Source organism: Sinocyclocheilus anshuiensis, unplaced genomic scaffold, assembly GCF_001515605.1.
Source record: "Sinocyclocheilus anshuiensis isolate Anshui unplaced genomic scaffold, SAMN03320099.WGS_v1.1 scaffold828, whole genome shotgun sequence".
Taxonomy (NCBI): domain Eukaryota; kingdom Metazoa; phylum Chordata; class Actinopteri; order Cypriniformes; family Cyprinidae; genus Sinocyclocheilus; species Sinocyclocheilus anshuiensis.
Window position 1 is genome coordinate 256,057 of NW_015549604.1, and position 17,015 is coordinate 273,071.

General features: G+C 34.4%; 1 protein-coding gene across 1 annotated transcript in view; it reads left to right on the plus strand.

Moving 5' to 3' along the window:
* The window catches only part of grin2ca (glutamate receptor, ionotropic, N-methyl D-aspartate 2Ca), a 67,439-nt gene that overhangs the window by 17,615 nt on the left and 32,809 nt on the right, over window positions 1–17,015 (plus strand). Inside the window, exons 2-3 of the mRNA XM_016447365.1 lie at window positions 4,584–5,025; window positions 15,832–16,430. Of these exons, the coding sequence (XP_016302851.1) occupies window positions 4,600–5,025; window positions 15,832–16,430 (1,025 nt within the window). The 5' untranslated portion in view covers window positions 4,584–4,599. The remainder of the gene's footprint in view (window positions 1–4,583; window positions 5,026–15,831; window positions 16,431–17,015) is intronic.

Below are 17,015 nucleotides of genomic sequence, written 5' to 3' on the forward strand. Positions count from 1 at the left end.
AAAGGTGAAGTGTTTTATTCCTCTACCTCTGGGAATTGGAAAAATAATGACACTTGTTTATGGCTAGTTTCCTCGGTGTGCCATTGGTAGGACAAACAGATAGCCCCGCCCACAAATTCATGTCATTGGTTGAGCAGTTACTTCTATTGGGGTAGTTGGGTGACTGAAATTAACAGAATCAGTTTACATTTCCCAGGAAAAACTACCTACATATTGCTGGTTTATAGCTGTCTCTGGATATTAAGCTTAAATAGAGAGAAAATGTTATGTTGTGGCAGGCATTGCATTTTAGCACCAAACAGCAGATTGCAGGGATGCAGATGACTCTCAACCATCTTTACCTCAAAAAAAAAAAAAAATGTATATATACATTTGCTGTCAATTAAAAAAGAAGAAGAAGAATATTTATAGGATTTCTAAGATTTAAATTAGTAATTGTTATCGCAAAAATATTAAATAAATAAATACATTTATTTACTTACTGTATAAATCATTTTAATAATATATTATTTTTTTTGCATCACATGAATGATAGTGAGGTTCGTAATATTATAAATCACCATATTGTTATAAAAACTAAGCACCATGGTAAAGCACCATGTTATTATTCTTTTTATTTATTTACTTATAAACACTGAATAAACAATAGTTTTATATATAATTATTTGCATAACAGTAAAGTCGAGCAGTTATTTGTCATGAAAGTAATATCACTTATGTTTACATTATACAAATCATTTTAAATAAGGTTCAACATTATAAAGTAACATTGTTATGTTGCATTTTTATATAAACTTTTTTGCAATACTCAAAGCATTATAAATAAACTTAGACAAGGTAAAGCACCATATTATTATGATTATTATTATATGCTTATTTTCTATATATTCATTCATTTATAAATACTGTGAATAATATATGTATTATTTTTTACATTTCAGTAATGGCATTGAAGAAGTGGAGTGGTTATTTGACATGAAAATATATTATATTATATTATATTATATTATATTATATTATATTAAACTGTTTTTATTGGTTGTTGTGAAATGTGACATTCTTAAAAGGTTTCATGAGATGCGGTAAGGAGGCTCATTAATTTCTCATAAGCATTAGTCAAGACATGTAATGTTTAAAAAACGTTTGATTCTACAACCCTATTAACTCATGTACATCACAATTCACTGTACAATTCACACTTATGAATAATGCACCACACCGTCTGCATTCACATCAGTTACAGTAGCAATTTATATCAATAAATTGCTGAACATTTCTCACAGCTGTTATAGCGAACAAGTAAATGTAATCAATCAACCGAACAGACAAGCTCGTGCATTGAAATTAGTGTGTAGCCAGTGTATGCCAGAGCTATTGGGAAAAAATGAGATCGTGCCTGTTTACTTTTTGGTTCCACTTGATGGATATTTGTGTAAGTGTAACAAGGCCATGCGGGCTGAGTGTCGTGCGTCTCTTTCCTCCGAGTAAGCATGCATGTGCAATCTGCCAACTGCTGTGTTGAAATCTGTCAGTGTCACTGTATAAAATGCTCCACGTTGCTTTAGCTCGTCTTTACTAGTAATGTGCTTTAATCAAATTCACCACGATTTAATTTGGTTCATTTGTCTGTCTGACATATACCTGAATTAAATGGCAATATCGACAAAAGTAATGTGGTTGATTAGGTCAGCCTTTTGGTCATTCTGTTACATTTTGCACTTTGCGTGCATCGATAATTCCTTGTGTAGCAGAACTTGATTTATATCCCTCACATTTGGTACAGAAAATGTCTTTTAAAGGATAATTTACCCAAAAACTGAAAGTTCTGTCAACATTCAAGTCATACAGGTTTGGAACGACATGAGGGCGTGTAAATGATAACTGAATATTCATTTTTGGGTGAACTATCACTTTGAGGTTTACACATAGGAAGAGGGCAATTTCAAGGTCATAACATCTGTGATTTGATTAACAGTTTAAGTCATCCAGCTGTTCAGTTTTAGAATTACCTCTGTTACAATGTCTGATGAATAATCCCTAAATATCAGTTAGAGAAATATACACTATCGTTCAAAAGTTTAGGGTCAGTAAGATTTTTTACGAATTAAAAATGCTTTTATTCAGCAAGGAAGCTTTAACTTAATCAAAAGTGACAATAAAGACATTTAACCCTCTACCGCATGGTGTAGCCATATGGCAACATACTCTTTGTGTTCATTTCCTTGCCACTGTCTCTTTTCTATAGGTCTATCATAATGCGTGCGGTAGAGGGTTAAAATGTTGCAGATATTAATAACAGATTTCTGTTTCAAACAAATGCTGTTCACTTTTGTACATTCATCAAAGAATTTAAAAAAAGAATCACGGTTTCCACAAAAATATGAAACTGTTTTCAACATTCATAATAATAATAAATGTTTCTTAAGCAGCAAATCAGCATATTAGAATGATTTCTGAAGGATCATGTGACACTGAAGACTGGAGTAATGATGCTAAAAATTCAGCTTTGATCACAGGAATACATTACATTTTAAAATATATTAATATAGAAAACAGTTATTTTAAGTTCTAATAATATTTCACAATGTTACAGTTTTTATCAAGTCAAAGTCTTTTGAACGTTAGTGTGGACAGTATATATGAAACATGTCATACAGGGTCGGTGCAGGAATAAAGTTATCTCTTCCACATGAGACCGTCAGATGAGGTGATACCATCAGGCCGTGAAGCATGACATACTAGGGGGGATTACAGAGGATTAAATGGTGTCTGGCTCATGAAACACGGTAAATTTGGTCAGCATGTTAAAAGTGGCATCTCCGCAGCACTCCGGACAGCTAAAGCCATTCAAAGACCTGAATCCCTTTAAAAACAGTGCTGAGTCTGACGGATAACCGCACGCGTCGATACGGATGTTGTTTAAGGATCGCTGCTTTGATATCACTGGATCTGAGACTCCGAGCGTGAAGGAAGATTGGGCGAGTTATAAATGGAAGATGATAAATGAAAGCTGAAATTATCCTCAGTTTTATGTCTGAGGTGTTTAACTCCACATTGGCGGCTTAAAACAAGCTTTAAAATCCAATAACGTAACTTTAAGGCCAGTGTTCATAGCATCTATTGCCTATTGACTTTTCATTTCAGGGATTATGTTCGACGCTCTGCAAAAAATAAAGGCCAAAAAGGCACACACGTTAGGGGTCATTAATCCCCACGTTCTCCATTTGTTGAGAAAATTAGATTTTTTTTTTCTACAGTGGCCACCATCTGTTGGATGTGATTTGAGAGTGGTGGCTCTTAGGACAGCAGCTGGACAACCCGGTGACTCCCTGACTCAAAACGTGCATGCAACTCTAATGGCCTTTAACATTTCATACAAGAATAGTCCTAAATGGTTTGCTGTGTTAATGCTGACTTGACAACGGAACGAGTCTGACGTCTGGATTATGAAGTATTATGGCAATGTTGTTGCATGGATGAAACTGATCCTTTTAGAACACCACACCTTTTTCTCTTCAGCTAAATTCCATGTGTGCCAATTACACAGTGTAAAAATATAAAAATGAATAACATCCATTGGAAATGTTTTACATCATGAAATGTGTTAAAAGGTAGAATGATGGGTGGAGAATGGAGTCAGTCTCTGAGGTTTTCACATTTTAATAAATGATTTACAAAGACAAGCATTTTTGTCTTTGGAATAATGTGTTCCAATGAATCATTCACATTTTTTTTAATGAAATTATATTTTTAATATCTAATAAAATGGTAATGTAATGTCCTTAGGCAATTGCAGTAATAGCTGATTTTTAATTCATTTAATTCAGCAATAATTTAATGTTATAGTTTAAAGAGGTACATTTATGTACTGATTAACTTTTTTTCTGCCATCGACAACACAATTTCCTGTGGATCAATTCTGTGTTATGAACGTTGCCAGAAAAATCATTTTAAAGCTAAATCTCTCAGTTGTAATTTTAACGAGACTTAAAGCAGCAAAACGATTGTGGTAACCGAAATAGTGGTTAAAAATGTTTTTGAAACTCATAGTATGTTTACCTGCACAAATTTTCGGCAGTCCGAATAAATCCAGTCTGAATTCAGATTCTGACTGAGTTCTGTTTAAATCAACCCTATACTTTGCAGTCTGATTCACATTTCTGTTTATATGGCCAGTTCGTAAGACATAAATAAACATGAATGTTTGTAGAAGTAAAACATACTATATGTAAACAGATACTGTATCTTAATATAAAAGCTCTCTGGTAAACCTATGCATCACTGCGTATGTGCACAAAATATTTATATCCAAAATATTGTCGTATTCAAGTGTTTACATTACTTAGATTTGTACTATTGATCAAGCTCAAACGGATCAATTAAGTGTTTACATTAAGATTTAAAAATCTGATTGAGCCACAATCCGAAGGATTATTTGGGTGCATGTAAGCGTAGTAAATGTTTACTACTTTATTGTTTTGACTTCTTTCTGAGGTGCTTTAAGCCTCAATTATGTGGTTCAGCCACCCTTAAAATCCGCCATCCCCTGTGATTGACACCCGTTTGTGTTTTCTTCCAACCAGGCAGTAGGTGACTGAGATGGGCGTTCATCTAGGCTGTCTCAGCGACACACTGTGGCTGCCATTGCTGCTGCTGCTGTCTGTCCTCTGCGCCCCCCGCTGCCAGTGCCGTCCATTCGGGATGGTTGAGCCCACCGTGAACGTGGCGGTGGTGTTCAGTGGCTCCGCCTACCAGATGGAGATCAAGGGGCGACTGAGCCGGGAGAACTTCCTGGACCTGCCGCTGGAGGTGAACCCCATCACTGTGCTGGTGAACAACACCAACCCGCGCACCCTACTGACGCGCATCTGCGACACGCTGGCTGCTAACAGGGTGCACGGGGTGGTCTTTGAAGATAACATTGGGTCCGAGGCCGTGGCGCAGATCCTAGACTTCATCTCCACGCAGACGGCCGTGCCCATAGTGGGCATCAGCGGGGGATCTGCCGTCGTCCTGCCTCACAAGGTCAGAGTCCAGCACCGTGCCAGTTTCTGAAGTCGCTTGACCTGGATAGTTCAACTCTGATTTCTGGGTGTTCATACTGAGATAAGATTCCCTCAGAGTTCTTTCACGGTTTGCATCAAAGATTCGTAAGGGATAATGAACGCTGAGCAGCACAAATAAACCCTGACAGGGCCATCCAGACCCTGATGTGAGATGCAGAGTTCCTGAATAACCCTGAAGGGGGTTATTTTTGGCTGACTGTACATTATCTGGCTAATTACGCGGTTACCTACCAAGTAAATAAATAAATGCCCATAAAATATTGATTTGAGATAAAATTATATTATTTGAGAAGAAACAGAGTACAGTGTAACATGAAACTAGCAAAGCTATATTGGAAACTAGGGACAACGGTCTGATATACAGTTTAATGGTAATCATACAACAACATTTGATCGTAGAATCAGAATCAAGTATTCATAATAATATTCATTATGTCTTACAAAAGGACTTTTGAGTTATTTGACATTTCATTCTTTCACGTTTCGTTACTTTTTGCATTCCTACAGCTCAAAACAGAAGAGCATAGTGCTAGCAACAGTCATGGGTTCGATTCCCATGGAATGCATGAACTTCTAAAATGCATAAACACAATGTAAGTCACTAAAATGTTTGTGAAATGCAAACTTTCGTCTAGCTCTGTTTCCGAAACTGTGCTACATTTGTCCCATCAACATGAGTAGCCTTCCTATAGCTCGAACAGAACAGCATGGCGCTGAAAACGGCAAGGTTTTGAGTTCAATTCCCAATAAATGCTTGCCCTTATACAATTAACATCATGATTACAATGTAAGTTGCTAAAAAAACAGTTCAGAAACTCCATAAATGTACTTTTCTGAAACTGTGGTATTTTTGTGTCATCAAAATGAGTAGCCTTCCTGTAGCTCAAACAGAATAGCATGGTTCTAACAATGGCAAGGTCATGGGTTCAATTCCCATGGAAAGCATGCACTTTTAAAATTAACGCCTTAGTGTAAGTAACTAAAAACATTGTAAAATGCACAAATGCACTTTTGGGTCTGAAACTGCTGTATGTTTGTGTCCTCAGTGGGTAGTATTCCTGTTGGTCAAACAGAAGTGCATGGTGCTCATAACGCCAAGGTCATGGGTTTGATTGTGTAAAAGTTATGTAATGAGTACTACTGTGATAAAAGTGGTTTTTACTATGTTATTGAAACATTGTTGCACACCTGATAAAAACACTTTCATGCCAGCCAAGCAAACCAATCTCTTGATGTCAAACAGATTTGGGTCCACACCAAAAGCTCTAGTGTGAAAGGAGTATTAATTGGAGAAGCTGGTTGATTTAATTGGCCATTATGAATGTTCCTATTCCATAAAAAGCTATTTAAGTGGGGCTTTGTTAATACAATACTCGTATGACTGAGCAGTATGAGTCCCTTATGAAAAGTAATGAAAAAGTCAAATTACGCACAAGCAGCAATCTCTCAATTCTGAAATATCTTGGGACACAGCATTGAGTCCAGTGTTAATTTCCCGAAACCCTTGTATTTCAGCACAGCACTGGGGAAATAGTGGCTGATTAGAGAATCATCATGTTATCATTGTTTACAAGCTCTATTGATTTTCCTAGCCTGAATATAGTTTGCCATTGGGTTGGTTTTCCAAAGTTTTTTTGTGCAGTAAAAATCATTAATGTTAATTTGCTTTATCTTTTATACATGATGCTTAGGAGTGGATAAATATGAAATTGATAATACCACAATGACAGACCATTTTTTTTTTTGCAGTTTTTTTCTGGCATGGACCTTACATATTTTAGACTAGACAGATTGGAAATGTCGATTTTTAGTCAGCCTTTGCAATTTTGACATATTCAATAAGCGTCATGGTTTGTAGGCAGAACATAATAGAAAATTACTGTGCACATTTACTAAGTAAACTCTTGTACACACAACTTTACTGTATTATAACAAAGTAATTTTCTAGCAGAAAGTCTAAAATAGGTGGTATTACCTGAGTTATTTGTGAAAGAGCCTGGAAATGGATGGATCATTAGAGAACTATTGTACATGAACAGTTTTAACGAAGGCCGGTCTTTCTCTAGATGTGCGTCACTGTGTTGTTCAGCCACTGAAGTGAAACAGAGATCAGCTGACCTTTGCTTCAGTTCCAAATGGAGCTGTGAGAGACAATAGATGATCCCTGTCTGTTTTATTGCTTCGATGCAAATCACCATGAACAATGACACACAGCACAGTTACAAAAATAAATATAGAAATATAATGTTTATTTAGGGCACAATATGAAGCCATAAAATGGACTGCTGACGTCTAGAGAGCTGAAACGGTTGCTTTGTGATTCTGTAGCAGTATGTCAGCATCTGACTGTATTTATATTCAAAACACTCACTACACTAGAGCAGAATCCTCCTTTTTCTAATGCTAAATCCATATATCTGCATGGCTATGAAAATCTTTATTGCTAAGAGGCGGCAGCACGGCTAGTGGAAGAATATTGCAGGTTCAACTTTCAATAAATCTGTTATTGCATTTTTAACCAGACTAAAAATGTTTTACATGTTACATATGTTCTTTACGATAGATAGAAAGAAAGAAAGAAAGAAAGAAAGAAAGAAAGAAGGAAAGAAAAAAAGAAAGAAGTAATTTTAGTAGATCTTAGCATCCAGTGTCGGGATCTGAGGATAACAGAATGGTTTGTGTTTTTGTACTAAAGTAATCATTCATATTGAAGCTGCAAATTGAACCTTGAAACATACCTTAAAGAGTCTTTTATTGCCAGTTGAGGTGCTATTTTTTGTGCATAATCATCTTAAACCTCATGCATGTAAAGAAGTTAAACAACAGGAAATGGAGTAAAAACATTTCAGGTAAAAAAATGGAAATTTGCTGAAAATGTACTCATCCTCCAAGATGTAGATGAGTTTGTTTCTTCATCAGAACAGATTTGGAGAAATTTAGCATCACATTACTTGCTCACCAATGGATCCTCTGCAGTGAATGGGTGCCGTCAGAATGAGAGTTCAGACTATTATTTCATAGCTCTTTTAAGTTTTAGGCTCTCACTGGCAGGCTGGCACAGCTGTACCCAGTGGACTGTTGACAGGCATCTCAGGTTCTGACCGATGAATGCCACCGTTACGCCAGATGGCTACCCTGCTGCCCACCTTTCCTGCATATACAGTAGCATGACAGAGAAATTCCATCAGTTTGCCTTGATGCAGATCAGTGGCCTAAACTGTCTCAGTCTGAGAACTACATCTGATGTAAAAAGGATTGTGTTTTATGACTGCATTTTAGTGCCACTACTGTACAATCTACGGTTGTCAGTTTGTTTGTATCTGCTATGGGTGGTACAAAGTGAGTTTGATCTTCCAATGTCTGACTATACATTAAGCCATATTAATTGTTTTTGAAATGGTTTTTCTTTAGGGAGGAAGTGCTAAGTGTAAAAATATTGTTGTTCCTCTTGGGTTAGTGTTGTTGTTTTGGCAGTAGATGATGTTTATATGACAAGGGAAATGTGAGATTGGTTCTCCTTGGTTGTTGTTTAAGTATATCAAGTTGCATTTAGCATAATGTCCCCTTTGATGTTACTTTCCTTTCAACCTTATTCTCAAAATAATCTGATTTTAATCTCATAATAGTACAACTTTAGTCATGCGATTTTAACTTAATCCTCAAAACATTAATACTTTTTTATGACTTTATTCTCAAATTTAAGAAATTTTATTCTCACAAGTTTAACTTAATTCTCCAAACATTACAACTTTTTGTTATTCTCAAAATGTTATATTTGTTTTATTTTATTTGACACTAAAATGCTGTTGCAGTATTCTACACTTTTGTAGCATCTGGTCTAATTATAATATTAATCAAGGTTTCTCACACTGAAAATAGTTGTAATTTGACATTTCATTACCATTTTCCAAAAGTTTTTTTGTGTGTGTCTGTACCTTTAAGACGTCTGTGCATACAGTAGATGATTTCTATCATGATTGGCTAGTATCTTCTTGAAAGTCACTGCTTAAGATGAATCCGAGTCAGAAATGTAGTTTGCATTCATTTGTTACAGAAGTTTGGGTCATATTTAATAGTCTGTAATGAATAAGTGGCAGGCTGTCCACTAACACAGAGTTCCCAAACAAAATAATTCACATTTAAAACCATAAAACTCAGGATCTAATCGAACAAAACCAATGGCTAGACTGAAAGCACTCAAAACTGCAGGACAAGGTCACAGCGACTTTAAGACACATTTCCTTTAATCAGTGGCTGATTAACAGAAATGAGCTGGCGTATGTAACCATAGTAATCTAAAATACTGCTGTGATAGTGTGGCCAGCTTAGGCACAGATAAATGCAAATGTACCACTTTCCCTAGGGCTTTTTAAAAAAAAAACAAAGACTCTGGTATTGATTAACAGATAGGCATCGTTCCAGGCAAGTCAGACGAGTTCTTTCACCTTCATTCATTTCCTGTTTATTAGACGTCTACTCCAGGAATAAGACATGGAAGGATATTAGTCTGGAAACCAACTCTGCTCTGAGAGTTTTCTGCAACACTCTTAAAAGTAAAGGTTACAAATGGGAGTTTTCACAGCGATGCCATAGAATAACTATTTTTGGTTCCCCAAAGCACCTTTAAGAGTTCTTTCTTTCTTAGTGTGAAGAACATTTTAAAAATCCAAAGAACCTTTTTTCACTATAAAGAATCTTTTGTACAATGGAGATTCAAAGGTTCAATCAATGCCAATAAAAGCCTTTATTTTTAAAAGTGTACATGACAACTGCAATGCATGCTTGCTGCTTACTGAGCCAAACATGGTCATACGGCTATTTCGGTCATCTGTTACCTTGAAAAACAAAGGCAAAAATCTTTAGACATTCATGGCCATGCCTTTGCTCCTACACAACAACCAGAATCCAATTTAGTCAACAAAAATTCATTTATTTGGGCTGTGTTGTTCTTGCGAGCCACGTACAGAATCTAATCTTGTACAAAGCGAGCGTTCATACGTCAAGCGTACGATGAGAATGAAATCATTGTGTGTTTCCTCTCAGCAGTCAATCATGGATCAATGTGGCGCTCGTGCTGCTTCCAGACACCAGGAGATCCGGCAGACGCCGTTAACTGTTTTCAGGCATAAGGAAATAGAATGGCAAATGAACACCTCCTTTGCCAATATGCCTTTATGATTTCTTCATAAGTTGTATCGGTTCACTGGGTTTCACTGATATTTGCTTTGCCTAGAAGCTCCTCGGAGACACTGAGTGAGAGATTCGCTTTATCTGGCCGTGTGCAGAGCCACAGGTCTTTGTGAGTTGAACACCGTGGACTCTATCTATCACACACATGGAGAGACACACAGAGATAAGTTTCCTTTGGAGATAAAACGTACATAAGCTATTATATTTCTCGTTCGACTGGACCAGGACACCTATAGTTAATGAGCAAGAGAAAACCAAAGAGAAAGGGTGAGAAATTAGTGGGTACCTGTATGTGTTAAAACATTAACGGCATATGGGCACTTCTTGCCTTGCGATTTTTAGAAATTAAACTAGTATAATTTGTCTGCTAGTGGATAGTCTACAAAACCAGTAGCAGGGGTATATTTGTCGCAATAGCCAACAATACATTGTATGGGTCAAAATTATCGATTTTTCTTTTATGCCAAAAATCATTAGGATATTAAGTAAAGATCATGTTCCATGAAGATATTTAGTAAAATTTCTATCGTAAATATATCAAAACTTCATTTTTGATAAGTAATAAGCATTGCTTAGAACTTCATTTGGTCAACTTTAAAGACGATTTTCTCAATATTTGGATTTTTTTGCACCCTCAGATTCCAGATTTTCAAATAGTTGTATCTCGGCCAAATATTGTCCTATCCTAACAAACCATACATCAATGGAAAGCTTATTTAAATCTCAATTTCATACATATTTCATACATATAAATCTCAATTTCATACTGGTTTTGTGGTCCAGGGTCACATATGTTCTCATTTGTTAACATTTTATGCATTATAGTTAACATAAACCATGAGCAATGTAATTTTACAGTATTTACTAACTTTACAATCATTCATTGTTTGTTCACAGTAAACTTTTAATTTAAAAAAAGTATTAGTACATGTAGAAATTACCATTAAATAAGATTAATAAATGCTGTAAGTAGTTCATCTTATCAAAATGAATAAATCATTTGTCTTGCTAAGGCTAGTTAATTTAATGTATCCTAAATATGCACAAAGAAATAATATTTGACAAATAAATAATATTATAAATAGTAATAATAATATTTGATAATGAGATAAATTTGACAAAATTGATTGATTCGATTAATTATACACAGTAAATGTATTTTGTTGTGTGTGTGTTTTTTACTTTTCTTTGTTTTCCTCACATTACGTATCTAATTTCTCATCTCTCTTTACTGACATTGCTGTCACCTTGGTAAGTAAGTACAGGAATCTAATAAAATTAAGTTTTGATATTTCTTTATTTTTTTTAATGGATTTTCATAGTTTTACATAGAATGTCTGGGTCTAAAACAAGAGTTAAATAATAAAAAGAAAAGGCACAGAAAAAAAGAAAAAGAAAATATAAACAGTCCCCCCCCCCCGGTTTTTAACTTTTTCGATTGTATAGCAATGTTTAAAACATCAGGAATTTCTGTTTGGAGATTTTCCTGAATGACATCACAAGAATGACAGAAGGAATGAGTTTCAGAAGGAATATGAGTGCTGTTGCATGCAAAAGATGCTCTGCATGGCTTGCCGGGGCATTGCTGTGTAGTTGCTAACATGGCTGTAGCTCATTATTATGTGTTTTATGTGGCTGTTCAATGTCTCTTTAGTATTCCGGTCTGTAGATATGGCTTAGGTACCTCCTTCAGTGCAAGTCTATTTTTTGCAACAGATGGAAATTGTAAGTCCGAAGTCTTAGAAACACAACAGCACACCTCACCTCAGCAATCCACGAGATGTCTGTGCCGAGTTACCTCCATAGCATGTAGAATTAGTATGAGACAGACACTGGCATATTTACAGATAATGTGGAGAACATAACATTTAAGGTTTGTTGGGTAACGACATGCGCAAACTATGTTAACACATTAATATGGTGCAGGGTCTGTTGGTGAATTGATCAGTTTCTCTGCAGTGTCTGTAATCTTTGAGGGTGGTCATCCTTTCCAAAGCTTTGCGTTTAGATACAGCTCGTGATGTCAGCAAAAAGGGGAGGAGACAGTGTTTTCAAAAAAATGCATGCTCACATTCTTGGCCAATTACGCTGCATATGGGTGAGAGCAGAGAGACAGAAAGATTACTTTTAAGATGACATAAGCTTGACATAATCTCCACTGGCAATGCATTATTATCATTATCCAATACAGTTTGTTCTCCACTCAGAGGCGTTTCACATAAGAGCGATTTGGCACATTATGTTTTTTTTTCTCATTTGGTAAATAGTCTTTTGGTGAAGAGTAAATTAGCATTTATGTTTTTTAACATGAAACGATCTGAGTACACCTATTACAGCATCCAGCACCAAAGTGCATGAGTGTTTAAGACTCGCTTCTTGTGTGGATCAGCTGCAAAAATATGTAAAAACAGCTGGATTATGAAATATTATTACAAGTAAAAATAACTGTTTTCTATTTGAATGTTAATGTAATGTAATTTATTTCTGTGATGCAAGACTGAATTTCCAGCATCATTACTACAGTCTTCAGTGTCACATGATCCTTCAGAACTCACTCTGATATACTGATTTGTATTTATTATGATTTTAAAAACAGTTGTGCTGCGTTCTGTACACTGTCAACTTTGCATAAAGTACATGTTTGGCAAATTACAATAGCAATATACAATGTAAAAATATTATTAATAATCATAATAATAAACTTTATTTTTCTATAGCGCTGGTTGTCCTTTAAAAGTAGAAGCTCCAAGCGCTTCACAAGAATAAGACCAAATAGAACATGTAGAAACAATGCATTAATAAAACTGAAATACAGACAGAGACAAAATACGAAATAAAAACAAACTATGAAAATTTCAACAAGTAGAAAAAAATAAGAAGATTATAAAATAATCAGGTTATTTGAATACGTTTTACAAGAAAATACTTCAGTTGTTACATTTACTAGAGTGAATGTTTTCTACACCAATTTTTTTCAGTGTAAAAGGCAGATTTTTTATTACAAATTGTAAATGTTTTCTTTCCAATTTTTTTCTCACACAACTGGTTCTTGATACATTTATGAAACAACATGAAACAACACTTGACCAAATGTCATGGTATTATACCTACAAGATACAAATAATTAGTTTTGGAAGTTGCATATTAAATACATTTTGTATAAGAATCTGTCAGAATCAATAACATTAAACAATCTACTGACAGCTTTGGATGTGTGGCACACTGTAGTCATTCTGTCAGGTTTCTTCTTATCTTTGAAATGAGACACTGCTGATTAGAAGCTTAATTAAGGTGATTTAAAAGTCTTCAGAACAGTATTCAAGGTGAACACTTAAAAAATGGAAGGACGCAGTAGTTTAACACAGATTCTTATATGATAAATATTGAGGTTGGGACCTCAATAGTTTGTGATGGGACCAGATTATAAATACCTAACCCATTATATTGCTCTAACCAATTTTTGGTGTCACACCTTGTACTTTTTTAAATGCAGTGGTCGTTCAATGACACAAGCATTCAAGCATTGTGATTTTTAGAGCAGTTAAAGGGGTCAGCGAACAGGTGGAATAAACGGAAACGTCTCCCGTTCCCAGCCTAATGAACAGGCTTACCCTACTTTCCCAATGCTTTTGTCTGAAGGACATCACTGTGTAATGCTGAAAGTCTCTCTCAGGAAGCGGTTCAATATGAAATCCTCTTCTGGTAGCAGTTGGCCTTCATCTACAAGATAAAAACTCGGTCAAATTTAGATTCAGTCCCCATATACTCTTTCTAAAATGATAAATGTTGTTTATGCACACTAAATACAGCTATATATCTGCTGTTTATCTGAGATGTTTGCAATCTTTCTCTTGTGAAGAAACCTTTTAGAATCAAATATCATGTCCAGGCAGTCAGATCTTTACTATATAGACGTTTCTTAGATGATAGAAGTAAATGTGATCTTTGGACTGCAATATAGTTGCATTTATGTTCTTCAAATGCTTGTAATTTTACCTTATGATTCTCTGGGAACTGTACTGTAAATTTGGATGAAACCAAGCTTGGAACTGATGTTATGTTTTAAAATTATAAAATTGTTATGCATGGATGATTAAATATGCAACCGCAAAGTCAAAACACATTTCACCTGAATAATATTGAAGAATGTGATTATGGGCTATAAGCAATGACTTTTTAATTGCCATATAAAGATTTTATTGTAACCTCATTTGCAGAGTGTGCTTTATTTGTGCCAGATTAAGCACAATTAAAGAACATTTATAAAACAAATAGTTATGGTTCTATAATTCTATTGGATGACCTGTACTCAGAGTTATTTTGAACAGGCCATATAGAGAACACACATGTGACTGAATATCATTTGAATTCTATATTAATGCACCAAGTTATGGTGTTATTTACTTAGATGATGACGACGATGATTGTTATTATATTCAAATAAAATTATAGTTAATATAACATTAATATTTAGTAGTTAGCATGCTTTAGTAATATGTAATAGTTATTATATTTAAATATTTAAAGTTAATAACTAATAACAATAACGACAACAGCTAAAATAATATTATTAATAATATAATAAGTAGTAGTAGTACATATAATTATATATAATATAAAATATGTTTTAAATTTTGCGTACTATAATAATTTATCATTTATATGTAGTTATAATTTATAATAATTATAAGTAATGTTGTTATTTATTTAGATGATAATGACAATGATGCTATAAATAAATACTATACAATTATAGTAAATATATTAATATTTAATTTGTATGCTATAGTAATAAATAATAGTTGTTATATTTAAATATTTAATATACATTATAATAATAACATTAATGACAATAATAATAGCAACAACAATAAATATTATTCATAGTAGTAAGAGGAGTATTACATATAATTATAAAACCTTTGATATTATATAAATGAAAATAATGTATTATATAATAACAATATATTCATATATTATATTAATAATATTATATACAATAATAATAACATTAACATATAATAATTAATAATAATTATTATATTTAAAAATGTTATTTTGAACAGTCTATATGTAAAACACCTATGACTGAATATTATTTAGATTCTATATTAATGCATCAAGTTATGCTGTTTATTCAGTTGATGATGATTATTATTTATATTATTATATATATTATTTGTATTAATATAAAATGATATTCAATATAATATTAATATTAAGTAGTTAATATTCTGTAGTAATATAAGTTACTATACTTAATATAAATTTATAACATTAATAATAAAATAATTATTGGACATTATAGTAGTATAAAATATAATGTTTTCATATTTCATAAATTATAATAATTTATTCTAAAGTAATGATTATAATAATAAAACATAATAGTTAACATTCAAATTTGTACGCACATACAGACATACAGTATATAGCTTTTGCAAGCATATGCACACAAAAAGCGATATATATTAATGCAATAATATTTAAATGACAATTAATGTTTTTGGTTTTAACAGCTAGAAGCAATATGGAGAAATGACGTCAAGCTCTCACTTTGCTGTCTTTCTCGCAGGGTGACGGTTCTACCTTCCTTCAGCTGGGCTCTTCCATCGAGCAGCAGATCAATGGGATGTTCAAGATGATGGAGGAGTACAACTGGGACAGTTTTGTGGTGGTGACCAGCCTGTACCCAGGCTATGACACCTATGTGGACTACATCCGCTCCTTTATCGATACGTCTTACTTCCTCTGGGAGTTGCAGGACATCTTGACGTTTGACATGTCGGCCGATGGCATGAACGATCTCCGTGCCCGCCGGTTACTTCAGCAGATCGACGCGCAGGTGCTGCTGGTGTACTGCTCGCACGACGAGGCCCAGTACCTCTTCACCATAGCCAGGGAAGTGGGTTTGGTGGGTCCGGGGTATATCTGGTTTATCCCCAGCCTTGTAGTGGGAAACCCCAATATGCATCCTCCAGACAGCTTCCCTATTGGATTGATCAGCATTATCACCGATCGCTGGAAGATGAGCTTGAGAAACAGGGTGAGGGATGGTGTAGCCATCGTGGTGAAAGGAGTGGAGAGCTTCCGCAAGCAGAGAGGGTTTATTCCTGACGGACACATGGACTGTCTGAGTCCGGAGCGGCCATCCACCAATGACACTCTCTACAGGTGGGTGCTTACAGTTATTCTTTTGGTGCCGCTAGTGGTGGAGATATTACCCTTGTAGTGAGTTCACCCAAAAAATTAAATTCTGTCATCATGAACTCAATCTCATGCTGTTCCAAACCTGCATGACTTTCTTTGTTCTGTGAAATGTGAAAGAAGATATTCTGAAGAATCTTGGTAACCAGGTTTCAATTGCAGTGTATTTTTTTGCCCATACATTGTTTGGTTACCAACATTATTTAAAATATATTTTTTTATGTGCTGCAGAAGAAATAAATGCATACAGGTTTGGAACAACATGAGGGAGAGTAAATTATGACAAAATGTTCATTTTTTTGGGTATACACTCAAAAACTAGGGATGCAATGATATTACAATTCTGGCCGATAATGGTAATTATTGTCATGTTAAGGCTGATAACTTATAGATGGCTGATATAAAAATTCTATACTATTTTTTTCTGAATAAAATATGTATGAATAATTATTAATTCAATAGTTAATAATAAATATATGATAATATTATAATAACATTGTATTTTAGTTTAACTATTTTATGCTATTCAGTTATATATATTATAATATTATT